General features: G+C 37.5%; 1 protein-coding gene across 7 annotated transcripts in view; it reads left to right on the forward strand.

The window, feature by feature from the left end:
• The window catches only part of LOC105493556 (protein phosphatase 2 regulatory subunit B'alpha), a 74,233-nt gene that overhangs the window by 32,904 nt on the left and 24,968 nt on the right, over nucleotides 1–16,361 (forward strand). For 6 of the 7 annotated variants that reach the window (XM_011761287.3, XM_011761292.3, XM_011761291.3 and 3 more), the window contains 2 exons: nucleotides 6,486–6,682; nucleotides 10,886–10,987. In XM_011761287.3, the coding sequence (XP_011759589.1) occupies nucleotides 6,486–6,682; nucleotides 10,886–10,987 (299 nt within the window). Of the gene's footprint in view, nucleotides 1–3,377; nucleotides 3,424–6,485; nucleotides 6,683–10,885; nucleotides 10,988–16,361 lie in introns of those variants that run through there. The other variant, XM_011761288.3, reaches the window with a different exon arrangement.

A 16,361-nucleotide genomic window follows, 5' to 3' on the forward strand; every position in this document is an offset into this window, starting at 1 on the left:
GATAGTCTCGATCTCCTGACCTCGTGATCCGCCCACCTCAGCCTCCCAAAGTGCTGGGATTACAGGCGTGAGCCACTGCTCCCAGCCCTCTGATTTCATTTTTAATTTTTCTGTTTATATTTAATCTTGTAAGCACTCTTGAATTCTTTTTGATTCCAGATTGTGTGGAGAGTAGTCAGTATAGATGTGGTAAATATATACTGTGGTAGTACCTTTTCCGTTTTGCCTGATAGCATTACTTTCTGTGTTCTGTATCTTCCCTTCTCAACTTGCTTCTAGTCTTTTGAAGGCAGGAAATAGTCTCTTTCAGAATTTGCTTCAAAAGATTGTTGTGAGAGTGAAATTAGTGCATATAAAACACTTAGAATTGTCTTTGGAATGAAGTACTAACGTTAGCAGTAGTACTGTATTTTAATATGGAGCACAGCAGACTGCTCAATAGACGTTATGTACTTAATGGGAAGGGTTTAGTAGGAAAAGATCTTTCTATATCATAATACCTAAAAATAATCAAGAATTGGAAACTTCTGTTTTAACCCAGAGCCAGTGGAGTTGTAACATTAACTGCTTCTAAATACTTCTGATGTTTGGGAGAATTCAGATGTGACCTATCCCACCCAAGCATTATGTAATGCTGGGATATAGTTCTGGGGGAGAAAACACAAAAACAAATTTAAATGCATCTTCAGGCTAAGAAATGGATTACTGAATGGATAAGCTATGGAAAAACATTAATTTCTTTCTGGAGGAGGAGACCCAAGAGTTAGGTGCCCAGAAAAAGTCTTTTTTAAAAAATGTGTAGGCCGGGCGCGGTGGCTCAAGCCTGTAATCCCAGCACTTTGGGAGGCCGAGACGGGCGGATCACGAGGTCAGCAGATCGAGACCATCCTGGCTAACCCGGTGAAACCCCGTCTCTACTAAAAAATACAAAAAACTAGCCGGGCGAGGTGGCGGGCGCCTGTAGTCCCAGCTACTCGGGAGGCTGAGGCAGGAGAATGGCGTAAACCCGGGAGGCCGAGCTTGCAGTGAACTGAGATCTGGCCACTGCACTCCAGCCTGGGCGACATAGCGAGACTCTGTCTCAAAAAATAAATAAATAAATAAAATAAAATAAAAAATGTGTAACATGGGGCTGGGCATGGTTGCTCTCCCCTGTAATCCCAGCACTTTGGGAGGCTGAGGCGGGTGGATCACGAGGTCAGGAGATGGTGACCAGCCTGACCAACATGGTGAAATGCCATCTCTACTAAAAATACAAAAATTAGCCGGGCGTGGTGGTGAGCGCCTGTAATCCCAGCTACTTGGGAGGCTGAGGCAGGAGAATCTCTTGAACCTGGGAGGCGGAGGTTGCAGTGAGCAGAGATTGCACCACTGCACTCCAACCTGGGTGACAGAACGAGACTCCGTCTCAAAAAAAAAAAAAAGGGTAACATGTTCTTAAACCTACTATGATTGTGCTTAATGATGGGGCTATGTACTGAGAAATTCATTATTAGACAGTTTTGTCATTGTGCAAACATCATAGAGTATACTTCCACAAACTTAAATGGTATAGCTTACTACACATCTAGGCTGTGTACAAACCTGCACAGCATGTTACTGTTTGAATACTGTAGGCAATTTGAAAAGTAAGTATATGTGTATCTAAACAAGAAAAAGTACAGTAAAAATACGGTTTATATGGGACCACCATTACATATGCAGTCTGTTGTTGACAAAACTTTGTTATGCGGTGCATGACTGTATTTTCCAATCCTGAAAGTTATTTTGTGTCTTTTTTTGTCCTAGCCACAGGCTACTTAGCCTGTAGTGTTAGAAAAACAGACTTTCCATTTGTATTTCACCTTGAAATATATGCACTCATGTTCATGATTGTTATCTCAATCCATTTAATTCTACCATCAAGGTAGATTGTTCATAAAAATGGTCATTACGATTCTTTTTTTTTTTTTTTTAAACATAGTCTCACTTTGTTACCCAGGCTGGAGTGCAGTGGTGCAATCTTGGCTCACTGCAAGCTCTGCGTCCCAGGTTCATGCCATTCTCCTGCCTCAGCCTCCCGAGTAGCTGGGATTACAGGCACCCAACACCATGCCTGGCTAATATTTTGTATTTTTAGTAGAGACGGGGTTTCACCATGTTAGCCAGGATGGTCTTGATCTTCTGACCTTGTGATCTGCCCGCCTAGGCCTCCCAAAGTGCTGGGATTACAGGCACGACCACACGCGGCATTATTAATTCTTAAACATAGGCATGTTGTAGTAATTCATTTTTTATGTCACTGTTAATAGCCAGCACCAATTTTGAACTTCTCCTTGTTCAGTAGACTGTTTTTCAGTGCAGTATCTTTATTCTTTAAATTCAGAGAGTTTTTTGAAGCATCAAGTAAGTATTTATTAACTCCTTATATACCCTATCCTAGATAAGAAAGAAATAAAAAGGAAACCCTGCACAGTGAATAATCCTTCCCCTTGAGGAGCCTGAAATCTTTTGGTGGTTGATGAAAGAAACATCTGTTGAATATAGGCCTAAAGATAATGGGTACTCAAATACATAATTGAGGTTGTGAACATTATAGATCATGAGAGGTGGGAGAGATCATTGTATCCTGACCTACCTAAGGGAAATTTTGTGGAGAATGTGAGATTTAAGTTTGTTCTTAAAGGGCAAGTAGGATATGGAAAGATAGGGGAGGAAATCTAGTGAAGTATTTCAGGTAGGGAAAAGACTTTGAACAAACACACGGCCTTTAGAGATTAAGAGAGCTGGTTTCACATTGAGGAGGTGGTAGTGGGAGGAAGGAAAGAAGAGGACTGGCTATATAAGGTATTCACATAATTGAAGTGGGATCTTGTGTGAGTTTGTATTACTATTAGCGTTAGGGAGAAAGAGTTAAAATATATCTTAAAACTCTGTTAGAATGCAGCCTCTCAAGGTATGGCAACTATTTCACCAAGTCATCATTATGGAATTTATATTAATTATAAAGATATATATTATAAAATAAAGCCATATATTAAGGATATAGATATCTTTGAAAATAGATAACTATAAAGATACTACTGAATAACTGACAAAACTATAGGGATTTCCTGTACACTATGGATCGAGAAGGATTCTTATAGCCCACATAGTCAACATGTATCTCATTTAGTGTGTAGTACATACATAAGCAGAGGTGTCCATCTCTAGTTTTCAAACTAAGTGGTAATATCAAGCAGACATCTTTTTGTTAGTTGAAATAAATTAAGTATTAGGAGACATCATTTATTAATGGAAATTAAATGCACATAACCATTTTAACTTTAAGGGTAAAAAGCCCCAGAAGATTTAAGAAAAGGGCCATTCAAGAAACAACTGATTTTACAGAGAAGCAGCAGATTCTGCTTAGAATGACTAATGGCCATTTTGGGATAAAAAAAGGTAGTAAACATAAGACTGCTGGTTATATGTAGCATGTATGTTGGCTCATGCTTCATTTTCACCCCCAATAGAATTAATTTTAATTCTGGGATAAAGACAACTGTTTGACATATTACTTAGTATTAAAAATAGCTGCAAATTTTATTTTTTTAAATCAAATATTTTTTAATCAAAAATCAAAATATTCCCACCTAAGAACAGTTTCATAAAAGGTGATCCTGAATCAGGATGTGGTGGCTCACACCTGTAATCCCAGCACTTTGGGAGGCCGAGGCAGGCAGATCATTCAAGGTCAGGAGTTTGAGACCAGGCTGGCCAACATGGTGAAACTTCATCTCTACTAAAAGAAAATACAAAAATTAGCTGGGCGTGGTGGTGCAGGCCTGTAATCCCAGCTACTTGGGAGGCTTAGGCAGGAGAATTACATGAACCTGGGAGGAGGCGGGGGTTGCAGTGAGCCGAGATCACACCACCACACTCTAGCCTGGGCAACACAGTGAGACTCCGTCTCAAAAAAAAAAAAAAAAAAAGTGACCCTGAATCAAAAACTACCAAATTGGTAGTGAAAAATGTCATATATGTCAATATTACGTGGACTCTGAATGCCAATCTTAGGATTATAGACTTTAGCCTTCATAAAGCAGAGAGTCATTATTGATTTTGGAACAGGAAGTGTTAAATATAAGTTCTTTGTAAGTGTGGAGCTATCTTATTTTACTGGCATAGCCACAAATGAACTGCAGCAAATTCAAGTCTTCATATTTTTACTTCAAAAATCATGTGACTTTTGCTGTTCTTTATAATATATCCACATTTGTTTTATTGTAAAATTATTTAATAATAATTGACCAATGAAGAGAATGTGCCTTATGTCTTGTGACTTTGTGTGAACATGCTTAGAATACCTGACCTACTACGGTTCAGCAGTACCTTATCTAAATCAGCTTTTTTAAGGACAGCAACTTGAATATAATTGAAAGGTAATTTTACCTTTTAGCTTCCTGCCCTGGAGTTAATTACAAAGCATAGGCATTCTTGATTAGGTTACCATCTTTACGAAGATTTTTGCCTGTATCTTTATATAAAGTATGTACTGGTTTTGAATGGAAGAATAGTTTTGTATATTATGAGCTAAATATCAGAGTTGAATTTTTAAATTTTACTCTCAGAAGTTCAATAATCTTAAGTGATTGAGCTAATTGAAGTCCTTGTTTATAGATATGGAAGTTCAGAATTGAAGTTTTATGGTTTTGAAGGTTAGATACAAAAGGATTTAACATTTGTTAGAATCAAATCGATACGATGTGTCCGTATTTTTGTAATAAGTAGAATATAAAACAATAAGCTTTTTTAAATCAAGACTTGAGTCTCACTCTGTGGCCCAGGCTGGAGTGCAGTGGCACTATCTCGGCTCACTGCAACCCCCACCTCCCGCGTTCCAGTGATTGTCCTGCCTCTGCCTTCCCAGTAGTTGGGATTACAGGTGCCCCCCACCACATTCAGCTCATTTTTGTATTTTTAGTAGAGATGGGGTTTCACCATTTGCCCAGGCTGGTCTTGAACTCCTGACCTCAAGTCATCCGCCTGCCTCAGCCTTCCAACGTGCTGGGATTACAGGCATGAGCCACCACACCGGCCCATTTTTTGAGTACCTATTATATGCCAGGTATTGTATTAGATACTAGAAAGATAAAGAGAAGTAGAGAGATAGAAAGACAGAAATAATTAGATAAATAAAACTTGGTTTCTGCATTGATTGATTGAGACGTCGTCTCTGTTGCCCAGACTGGAATGCAGTGGTGCGATCTCGGCTCGCTGCAACCCCAGCCTCCCGGGTTCAAGTGATTCTCTTACCTCAGCTTCCGGAGTAGCTGGGATTACAGGCACGCGCCACCACACCCTGATAATTTTTGTATTTTTAGTAAAGACAGTGTTTTGCCATATTAGCAAGGCTGGTCTCGAACTCCTGACTTCAAGTGATCTGTCTGCCTTGGCCTCCCAAAGTGCTGGGATTACATAGGTGTGAGCCACTGTGCCTGGCTGTTGGTTCCTGCTTTTAGTTGAGGGGTGCTGAATACGTAAAATATAATTGCTGTAAAGCACAGTAAATACTATAATAGGGATATGCACCTAAAACATATTTGGGTAAAAGTGGATAAACCAACCAATTTAGCTTCAGTACCATAAGAAAGCTTCTGAAAACTACTCCAGCCTGGGCGACAGAGCAAGACTTTGTTTCAAAAAAATAAAAATTAAAAAAAAAAAAGAAGGGACTTATGCTGAAACTTTATAAGTAGGTAGTGTTCCTGGGGTGGGAATGTGGGAAGAAGGGCATTCCAGACAGAGGAAACATTGTGTAACCTTCGGGGAACTGCATAGAGTATGGTTTAACGAAAATGAAAAGGCATGTTGGAAAGGTTAAGAGATGACTCTTGACAGTAGACAGCTGCACTTTGTATACAGCCCAGAGGAGTTTGAACTTTATTATTTAATTATTGGAGTATCGTTGAAAAACATGGAACTTGAGCACACCGACTCTCATTTTGAAGTAGTTTGGAGGGTATGTCAGGAGTGGTAATGATTATGGGATAAGAGGAGCAATTAGAATATCATTGCTGTAGTCCAGATGAGGCATGGTGAGAGTCTGAAATGACAATGGGAGTGACAAGGATAGATTTCAAATATGTTAAAGACGTTGAATCAATAACATTTAATGATTAGTTGGGCATGGTGGCACATAATCTCCACTACTCTGGAGGCTGAGGCAGGAGGATCACATGAGTGCAGGAGGATCACATGAGCCCAGGAGTTTGAGTCTATCTTGGGCAACGTAGCAAGATCACATTTCTTTAAAACAATTTTTTTAATGATTGATTGTGAGTAATCAGAGAGAGAGAAGGGTCCAGTATGAATCCCTGAATGATGGGGTTAGATGGGCACATTTCTCACTAGATTTTTGGAAGAAGTTTTACATATGTGAATAGCTTCTACAAAATTAATAAATATATAAAAGTAACTTCTGAGTAGGTTATTTCTAAGTTTTTCTTTATTTTTATTTATAGATGCCACTTCAAATGAACAACAAGATCTTTTCTGTCAGAAGTTGCAGCAGTGTTGTATACTGTTTGATTTCATGGACTCTGTTTCAGACTTGAAGAGCAAAGAAATTAAAAGAGCAACACTGAATGAACTGGTTGAGTATGTTTCAACTAATCGTGGTGTAATTGTTGAATCAGCGTATTCTGATATAGTAAAAATGGTAAGCCTCTAGACTTATGTTCCTCAGATGTATGTAAATTTAAGATCTGAGGTATAATAATGGATTAATGAGACTGATTTTAAATAAATGTACAATACATTCCCCACATTTTAAAAAATAGTTCATTTGAAAGATTATCCCATCCATTCCAATGATACCATCATTGCATATACAAGTTTGGGAATTGAGAGAGTCACAATGGCTGGTGGCTCCCATATTGGATAGTGCAGATCTAGAGCTTAAGAGAAGGATTTAGGCCTGGGATTATACAGATCGATAGGTAATTAACGTTATGGAGGTGAATAGTTACTGAGAACTTTTATTTATTTTTATTTATTTATTTATTTATGTTTTGAGACGGAGTCTCACTCTGTAGCCCAGGCTGGAGTGCAGTGGTGCAGTCTCAGCTCACTGCAACCTCTGCCTCCCGGGTTCAAGCAATTCTCTGCCTCAGCCTCCTGAGTAGCTGGGATTACAGGTGCCCATCACCACCATGCCTGGCCAATTTTTGTATTTTCAGTAGAGATGGGGTTTCACCATCTTGGCCAGGCTGGTCTTGAACTCCTGACATCGTGATCCACCCGCCTCGGCCTCCGAAAATGCTGGGATTTTAGGCGTGAGCCACTGTACCTGGCCATTACTGAGAACTTTTAAAGGGGAAAGGGAAGACCGATGAAAGACTAGGGATCTCCACATTTAAGTAGTGGGTAAGGGAGTCAGGTATAACACTTTAATTGAAAGTCAGGATCTTTAAGAAGATAAATAAATGGAATATCTGATGTGAAAAAAAACTACAGCCAACTTTTTTGAAGTAAGATTGTTTAGGATTCTTGCTGGTTATTAGTAATTCAACCTTATTTTCTATCAAACAGTAGGATTTTGTTTAGTATTTGTGAGTTTTTTTTTTTTTTTTTTTTTTGTATTTTATTGTATACTAACAAAATACAAACATTTAGTCCAGTGCAGTGGCTCGCTTATGCTTGTAAACGCAGCACTTTGGGAGGCTGAGGTGGGAGAAACACTTGACGCCAAGAGTTCAAGACCAGCCTGGGCAGCATAGCAAGGACCCATCTCTACAAAAAGTACTAAAAATAAAAATAAAAAAATTAGCCAGGCATGGTGGCATGAGCCTTTAGGTCCAGCTACTCAGGAGGCTGAGGTGAGAGGATCGCTTGAGCCCAGGAGTTCAAGACTGAAGTGAGCCATGATCACCACTGCATTTCAGCCTGGTTTGACAGAGCAACACCTTGTCTCTAAATAAATAAATAAATCCAGTTGGACTAATTAGATTGTCACTGAGTATATAATTTAAACTTATATCAGGGTATTGAAGCTAAAAGCAAATATAAATATAACCTACAGTTGCCTTCATTTCTTTCCCCTTGCCTAATATATGTTCTCAGGGAAGAACCAAATGTGTAGTAGGAAAGATAAGTTTGGCCCTAATATAGTAGTTGGGTTTTCTTTCATCACTCTGTAGTAGAAGACCTCTCAAAAGGAATTAGGAAATTTCGATTGTTACAGAGTTTTTTTTTTTTTCTTTAAAGAGAATAAAAGCCTTCAATTTTTTTTTTTTTTTTTTTTTTTGAGACAGAGTTGGCTGGGCACAGTGGCTCACGCCTGTAACCCCAGCACTTTGGGAGGCCAAGGCGGGTGGATCACCTGAGGTCAGGAGTTTAAGAACAGTCTAGCCAACATGGTGAAACCCCGTCTCTGCTAAAAATACAAAAATTAGCCAGGTGTGGTGGTGGATGCCTGTAATCCCAACTGCTTGGGAGGCTGAGGCCAGAAAATTGCTTGAAGAACCTGGGAGGCGGAGATTGCAGTGAGCCAAGATTGTGCCACTGCACTCCAGACTGGGCGACAGAATGAGACCCTGTCTCAAAAAAAGGAAAAAAATATAAGAGTCTGTCTCTTTTCCCAGGCTGGAGTGCAGTGGCGTAATCATAGCTCACCGCAGCCTTGGCCTCCTGGGCACAAGCTATCCTCCTGCCTAAGCCTCCTGAGTAGGTAGAACTACAAGCATGCACCACCATGCCCGATTAATTTTTTCATTTTCTTTTTTTTTTTAGAGGTGGAGCCTTGCTTATTGCCCAGGCTGGTCTCAAACTCCTGACCTCAAGCAGTCCTCCTGTCTCGGCCTCCCAGAGTGCTGGTTTTACATGCATGGGCCACCATGTCCAGCCTCAAAAAAATTTAAAGATTGGGTATAGAGAGAGCATTAATCAAAATGAAATTGGCTTAAACTCCCACAGACAATAAAAGGAAGTGATAGTTTGAGAACATAAATATTAATTACTGGTGGACTTCTTCAAGGTTTTTTTTTGTTTTTTAATCATTTAAAAAGTTCAGGGAGAAAAAGCAGTATTTCCTACTGTTACTGATTTCAAATGGCTTATATTCAAGAATTTTTAGAGTCGGGAATTAATCTCTAAAATTGTTGACAGATATTGAAAGTCTCAAATATTTGAGTCAAATTTGCTATATACTAATAAATTATGGGATTTAATTTCTTTGCCCAAGTAAAAAGTTGTGTGTTTGTTGTTGCTTTCTTAAATTTATTTTGATTTCTGTATGCACATAGTAGGTATATATTGTTGGTTTCTTAAAAATTTATGAGTACTTAATTTAATATCTAAGTAATACTTGAGTCATCTTACCCATTTAGACTCTTGAAGCTCTTCTGAATATTTGTTATATACAGTTAATTTTATTAGTAGCTACAAGGTTAACTTTTTCTTTTACTACTGACAATAATAAGTGTGATCTCAAGGACAAATTCTATGCTCTTGTGAGATATATTTGTTTTCAAATTTTATCGATGGCTTGCTGCTACTCTTTGTGAAATTGATGTCCATCAAACTGTTTATTCGCTTTGCCCTCAAGTACTGGCTTTGAGTTCTGGCTGATGAAATTTTAGGTTATTCTTATTAAGTCTTATGGTTATAGTAATTGACTATTAGCAGTAATTTGTGTACCAAAGATGCAACTTCATAAGAATAGTTGGGAATTTGCTTGCAATTTCTTGTCTTATCCTCTACCTCTGGAATAGTTTATCTCAAAATGATCAGCCCCTTAGTAGTTGGGCCTTAAATATTTATTAAACTACTTGGTCTATCAGTCTGTTCATTATTCTTTAAAAAATTGTAGATTGAGATCACAGTCTATCCTTTGCTAGAGAAAAAGGATATATATTACCTTAGTACTAAGATAATGCAAAGCATGAAATTATAAATACTGTATTTCACTGGATCTAAAATGAAGAACATCCTGATTTCAAGGTGGTTAATATGTTTTTTAAAAGTCTCAAAGTAGATGAGATGAAATACAGTAAATTAAATCATCAAGAAGTATTATAAACACATTTATAATAATAGTGAAGGCATTCTACCCTCGCCCACCTCTCCCTTAGTGTGGTATGTATAAGAATGGAGATATTTTACCAAACTCTGAGTTATAAGGCAAGTATAGAATATGGCCAGGTTGGAATATGGGAGGAATTGTAGAAAGATGAAATGAATCAAATTAAAGATAAGTAGAATTAATAACTTTTTCCCTCGAATTCCCTTTACTCCCTTCGTCTATATTCTCCCTTTCCCTTCTGTCTTTTTTTTTTTTTTTTTTTTTGGAGACAGGGTCTGGCTCTGTCACCCAGGTTGGAGTGCAGTGGTACGATCTTGGCTCACTGCAACCTCCACCTTCTGGGCTCAAGCAATTCTCCTGCCTCAGTCTCCCCAGTAGTTGGGACCGCAAGTATGCACCATGACGCCTGGCTAATTTTTATGTTTTTGTAGAGATGGGGTTTCACCATGTTGCCCAGGCTGGTCTTGAACTCCTAACCTCAGACAATCTGCCCCCTCGGCCTCCCAAAGTGCTGAGATTACAGGTGTGAACCACTTCGCCTGGCCCCCTCTTTCTTTTTGAGTAAAATTCGGAAAGAACAATTTATGATTTAAAGAAGATTAATCCAGAGGCTATATCTAATCTTCAGGAGCTTAGGTCTGAGGAAGTCAAAGTTATTGGATAAGAGAAAAGAGAGAAACAAACACCTGCCTTCTTTGTATCTTGGAGAGGTTTATAGATTTTGAACTAAGCTTACAGCTATAACTTTTTTCTTAAAGTGATCTTTAAAATATTTCATTTTCAATTGTCGAATTCATTTACACATACAACAAAGAACATAAAATTATTTTTTCATTACAGATCAGTGCTAACATCTTCCGTACACTTCCTCCAAGTGATAATCCGGATTTTGATCCAGAAGAGGATGAACCCACGCTTGAGGCCTCTTGGCCTCACATACAGGTATGGAACATAATTACATATTGGCAGTTTTTATATTTATGCTATTCTGCAGAAATCATGGTTTTCTCATTTAGATTCTGAGTGTCTGTGTAAAATATTTAACTTTTATGGTTTTCTTAACATTATTTTCTTTCATGCAAATACTGTTTTTCAATGTTTTTTCATTGTAATAAAATACACTTAATATATATTTACCATTTAAACCATTTTAAAGTGTACAATTCAGTAACACAAAGTACATTCGCCATGCGGTATAACCCATCACCACTCTTTAATTCTATAACTTTTCGATCACCCCAAATGGAATCCCCATTGGCATTTAGCACTCACACCCCGTTCCCCTCTCTTTAGAGTCCCTGATAACTACCAGTCTGCTTTCTGTCTCTGGATTTGCCTATTCTGGTATCTGCATATAAATGAAATTATGAAATATGTGGGCTTTTGTTTCTGGGTTCTTTCAGTTAGCATAATGTTTTCAAGGATCATAAATGTCGTCTGTGTCAATACTTCATTCCTTTTTATGGATGAATTATTCCATTGTATGGATATACCACATTTGTTTATCCACTTACCAGTTGATGGACATTTAAATTATTTCCATCATTTGGCTATTGTGAATAGAGCTGTTATGAACAGTTCTATGTATAAGTTGTTGCTTGAACCAATAAATTTTGATACATTATGTTTTCCTTTCTTTTTCTTCTTTTTTTTTTGAGACGGCATTTGGTTCTGTCACCCAGGCTGGAGTGGAGTGAAGTGGCGTGATCTTAGCTCACTGCAACCTCTGCCTCCTGGGTGCAAGCCATCCTCCCACCTCAGCCTCCTAAGTAGCTGCAACTACAGATGTGTGCCACGACACCTACTAATTTTTGTATTTTTAGTAGAGATGGGATTTCACCAAGTTGCCCAGGCTGGTCTCGAACACCTGAGCTCAAGCAGCCCACCCACTTGGTTCCCAAAGTGCTGGGATTACAGGTGTGCACCACCACACCTGGCTCAAAATATTTTCTAATTTCCTAAGTGATTTTTCTTTTGATCCATTAGTTATTTAGGAATGTGTTAATTTCTACCTATTTGTGATTTTCCCAGATTTCCTTGTTATTAATTTCTAATTTTATTCCAGTATGTTTAGAGAATATACTTTTTTTCTTAAAGTTTTTCTTTTTTACTGCCTCTATAATTGCAGAATGGAGAATATGTTTTGTATGATTTCAATACTTTTAAACTTACTGAGACATATACAGTGGCTTAATATAGAGTCTGTCCTGGAGAATGTTTTATGTGTGCTTAAGAAGAATGTGTGTTCTGTTACCGTTAAGTACAGTGTTCTGTAGAAGTCTGTTAGGTCTGGTTGGTTTATGGTGCTGTTTAAGTTTTCTATTTCCTTGTTAATCTTCTGTCTGTTCTGTTATTTTAAAGGGGGACTGAAGTCTCTATTATTGACTTGTCTGTTTCTCTCTTCATTTCTGTAAGTTCTTGCTTCATGTATTTTAGGACCCTGTTGATAAGTGTATATAAGTTTATAATTGTTATATATTCTTTATAGATGGCCCTGAAAAGGTCCTTTGTCTCTAGTCACAATTTCTGTGTTAATTTTGTCTGATACTAGTGTAGCCACTCCAGCTGTCTTTTGGTTACTCTTGGTATGATATATCTTTTCCATCCTTTTATTTTTAATCTATTTGAATCTAAAGTGTGTCTCTTGTAAACAGCATGCAGTTGGATCATGTTTTGAAAATAATTTCTACAGTCTCTGCCTTTTTGATTAGAGTGTTTGACCATTTATATTTAATGTAATTACTGGTAAGGTAGGCTTTACAACTGCCATTTTGCCATTTGTTTTCTGTGACTTATGTCTTTTTTATTCCTCCACTTTTCCACTACTTTTTTTGTGTTAAATAGGTGTTTTTTAGGGTGCCATTTTCATTCCTTTGTTCTTTAACTATATATTTTTTTTACTTCCTTTCCTTTTCCTTTCCTTTCCTTCCTTCTCTCTCTCTGTTTCTCTCTCTCTCTCTCTCTTCCTCTCTCTCTTTCTCTCTCTCTTTCTTTCTCTCTCTCTATCTTTCTCTCTTTCTTTCTCTCTCTCTCTCTCTCTATCCTGGGGATTACAGTTAGCATTCTGAGACAATCTAGTTTGGTTTAATACTAACCTAATTTCAATAGTATACAAAATTTTGGCGCAGTATACATCTATTCACTCCCCACTTTTTTGTGATATTGTCATACAAATTATACCTCTACACATCATGTGCTCACCAACACAGTTTTGCAGTAATTGCTTTATGCAGTTGGCCTTGTAAAGGAGGAAAGTAAGAGTTATAAATAAAAATACATTTATACTGTCTTTTATATTTACTTGTGTATTTATCTTTACATGTGCTCTTTATTTCTCTTTGTGGATTTGAGACACTGTATGGCGTCCTTTTATTTCTTCAAAAGCCTGAAGGAATTTTTTTTTTTGAGATGGAGTCTCGCTTTGTTGCCCAGGCTGGAGTGCAGTGGTGTGATCTAGGCTCACTGCAAGCTCTACCTCCTGGGTTCACACCATTCTCCTGCCTTAGCCTCCTGAGTAGCTGGGACTACAGGTGCCTGTCACCACACCTGGCTAATTTTTTGTATTTTTTGTAGAGAGGGGGTTTCACCATGTTAGCCAGGATGGTCTCTGTCTCCTGACCTCGTGATCTGCCCACCTCAGCTTCCCGCCTAAAGGAATTTCTTTAGTATTTCTTGTAGGGCAGGTTGGCTAATGACAAATTCTTTCAGTGTTTATCTAGGAATGTCTTAATTTCCTCTTCATTTTTGAAGGAGAGTTTTGCTGGATATAGAATTCTTGGCTAACAGTCTTTTTCTTTCAACATGTCATCCCATTTGTCTTCTTACGTCCATGGTTTTCTGATGACAGGTTAGCCATTAATCTTACTGAGGATTTCATTATGTATGTGAAAAGTCATTTTTCTCTTGCTGCTATAAACGTTATCTCTTTAAGTTTTGTCAGTTTGATTATGATGTATCTAGGTGTGGATCTTCTTGACTTTATTCTACTTGTTGTTTATTGAGTTACAATTAGAATTCATTATGTAAACTAATGTTTCATAATCTTTGAGTTATTTTTGGTCATTATTCAAATATTTTTCCTGCCCTTTTTCTCTCATCTTCTGGGACTCCCATTTATGTGTATGTTGCTATAATTGCTGGTGTCCCACAGGTCTCTGGGGCTCTGTTCAATTTTCTTCATTTATATATGGATTCTAGGTATTAATGCCAATTAATTTGCTGATTTTTTTTTTAATTTTGCAAGTTACTTATATTTTGTAGTGACCTTTACATTTTCTGTTATTATAAAAAGATGAGAGAGGCTGGGCATGGTGGCTCATGCCTGTAATCTCAGCACTTTAGGAGGCCGAGCTGGGCGGATCACCTTAGGTCAGGAGTTCGAGACCAGCCTAACATGGAGAAACCCGTCTCTACTAAAAATACAAAATTAGCCGGGCATGGTGGCACATGCCTGTAATCCCAGCTACTCAGGAGGCTGAGGCAGGAGAATCGCTTGAACCCAGGAGGCAGAGGTTGTGGTGAGCCGAGATAGCGCCATTGCACTCCAGCCTGGACAACAAGAAAGAAACTCCGTCTCAAAAAAAAAAAAAAAAAGATGAGAGAAAGAAAATTATATTTTATATCATTTGGGATACTTTATGCAGTATTCTGCCTCATTATTTATTAATTTATTCATTCTGTGTAGCACCTATACATCCAAATAAGATGGAGAGGAATCCTAGGATTAGTGAAAACTGATAACAATTTTAAGATCTGTCAGCACATTAGAGCTTACAGAACTAGAAAATCCAAAGTGGTAAATTATTTTTTAATAGAACTGTACACAAGTTTATATGAAATTTTGTTCCATAGTTGGTATAAAATTAATAATGCTGTATTTGATATGCAAAGGTTTTACAAATTCTCATTAGCTGATAAGTTGATAAGCTGATAATGAAAAATTCTCATTAGCTGGTTTTTTAATCAGATGTAGTTGAATGGTCTGAAAGAGACCCCTTGGTCTTTGAATTTTTAAAATTAAAGAAAGTGTTTTCATTAGGATATATTTATATGCTCATGGAAAGTAACAGTGGAAATTGAGCCAAGTAGACAATATGCTTTCCATTTTTAACTGGTATGATTTGAGGTTTTATTTAAATTCCCTGAAACCAGTGGTTCTTAACATTTTAGGAGGTGCTAAGTTGCTTTCAAAATATGATTTTTTATTTTTTATTTATGTATTTATTTTTGAGATGGAGTCTCACTCTTGCCCAGGTTGGAGTGCAGTGGCGTGATCTTGGCTCACTGCAACCACCACCTCCCAAGTTCAAATGATTCTCCTGCCTCAGCCTCTTGAGTAGCTGGGACTACAGGTGCTTGCCACCATGCCCAGCTAATTTTTGTATTTTTAGTAAAGATGTTGGCCAGGCATGTCTCAAACTCGGACCTCAAGTGATCCATCCACCTCAGCCTCCCAAAGTGCTGGGATTACAGACATGAGCCACTGTGTCCATCCCAAAATATGATTTTTGAGAAGTAGTTCTCTCTCAAGACAAATTCCCAGAGATACAAGAAATTCTCATTCATCTATGGTGCCTTGATTAAAAGGCTCTGCCCCAGATATATATGTTTATAGTTAAAAAATCCTTCCAAAAACCAAAATTTCTAGAAACCAAAATTTGGCATACAGTTTTTAAATTTGGCAATTAAATGGTCTAAGGACATCAGAGACTGGTAGATACTGAAGTGACCTGATTTATAGGATTTGTCAGTACATGTAGCTACATTATTAATCATCTTAAGTTTTTTTAGATGGAATATTAAAGCTACTCTGACAGATTATAGGGAATTGTAGCACTGAAGAAATTTGCTCAATGAAAGTTTCTTCTGCTGTTATAATGTGTGCTTAATTCACCTGGAATTCTTTTGTTTTGTACTAACAGTTTACATTTTACATTTAGCTTATGAGATCCTAGATACTAGAAATTAATTTGTTATGGTGGAAAATAAACATTAGTTGTTAATGAGGGAGAGTAATTACAAGTAATCTCAAAACCTTTCAAGCCTTTGTTTTCCCCACTCTTTTCATGAATTTTCTAAACATGTGCTAATAAAAGTTTATCTCTTTTTACTTATTCTTACACTGTAATGGAAATACTAATGAGCAATGAAATAATGGAATAAAAAGAGATAAAGGAACACAAGGAAGGTCATTTCAGTATTAGGGGATAGGTTATATCTTCTAATTTATTAAGTGTCGTATCATATGGTAACTATTAATGTACAACAGTTTTAAATTATTTTCTCATTTCTTTCCTAAGTATTATTGCTTTCTATT

The sequence above is a fragment of the Macaca nemestrina genome, chromosome 1 (assembly GCF_043159975.1).
Source record: "Macaca nemestrina isolate mMacNem1 chromosome 1, mMacNem.hap1, whole genome shotgun sequence".
Lineage (NCBI taxonomy): Eukaryota > Metazoa > Chordata > Mammalia > Primates > Cercopithecidae > Macaca > Macaca nemestrina.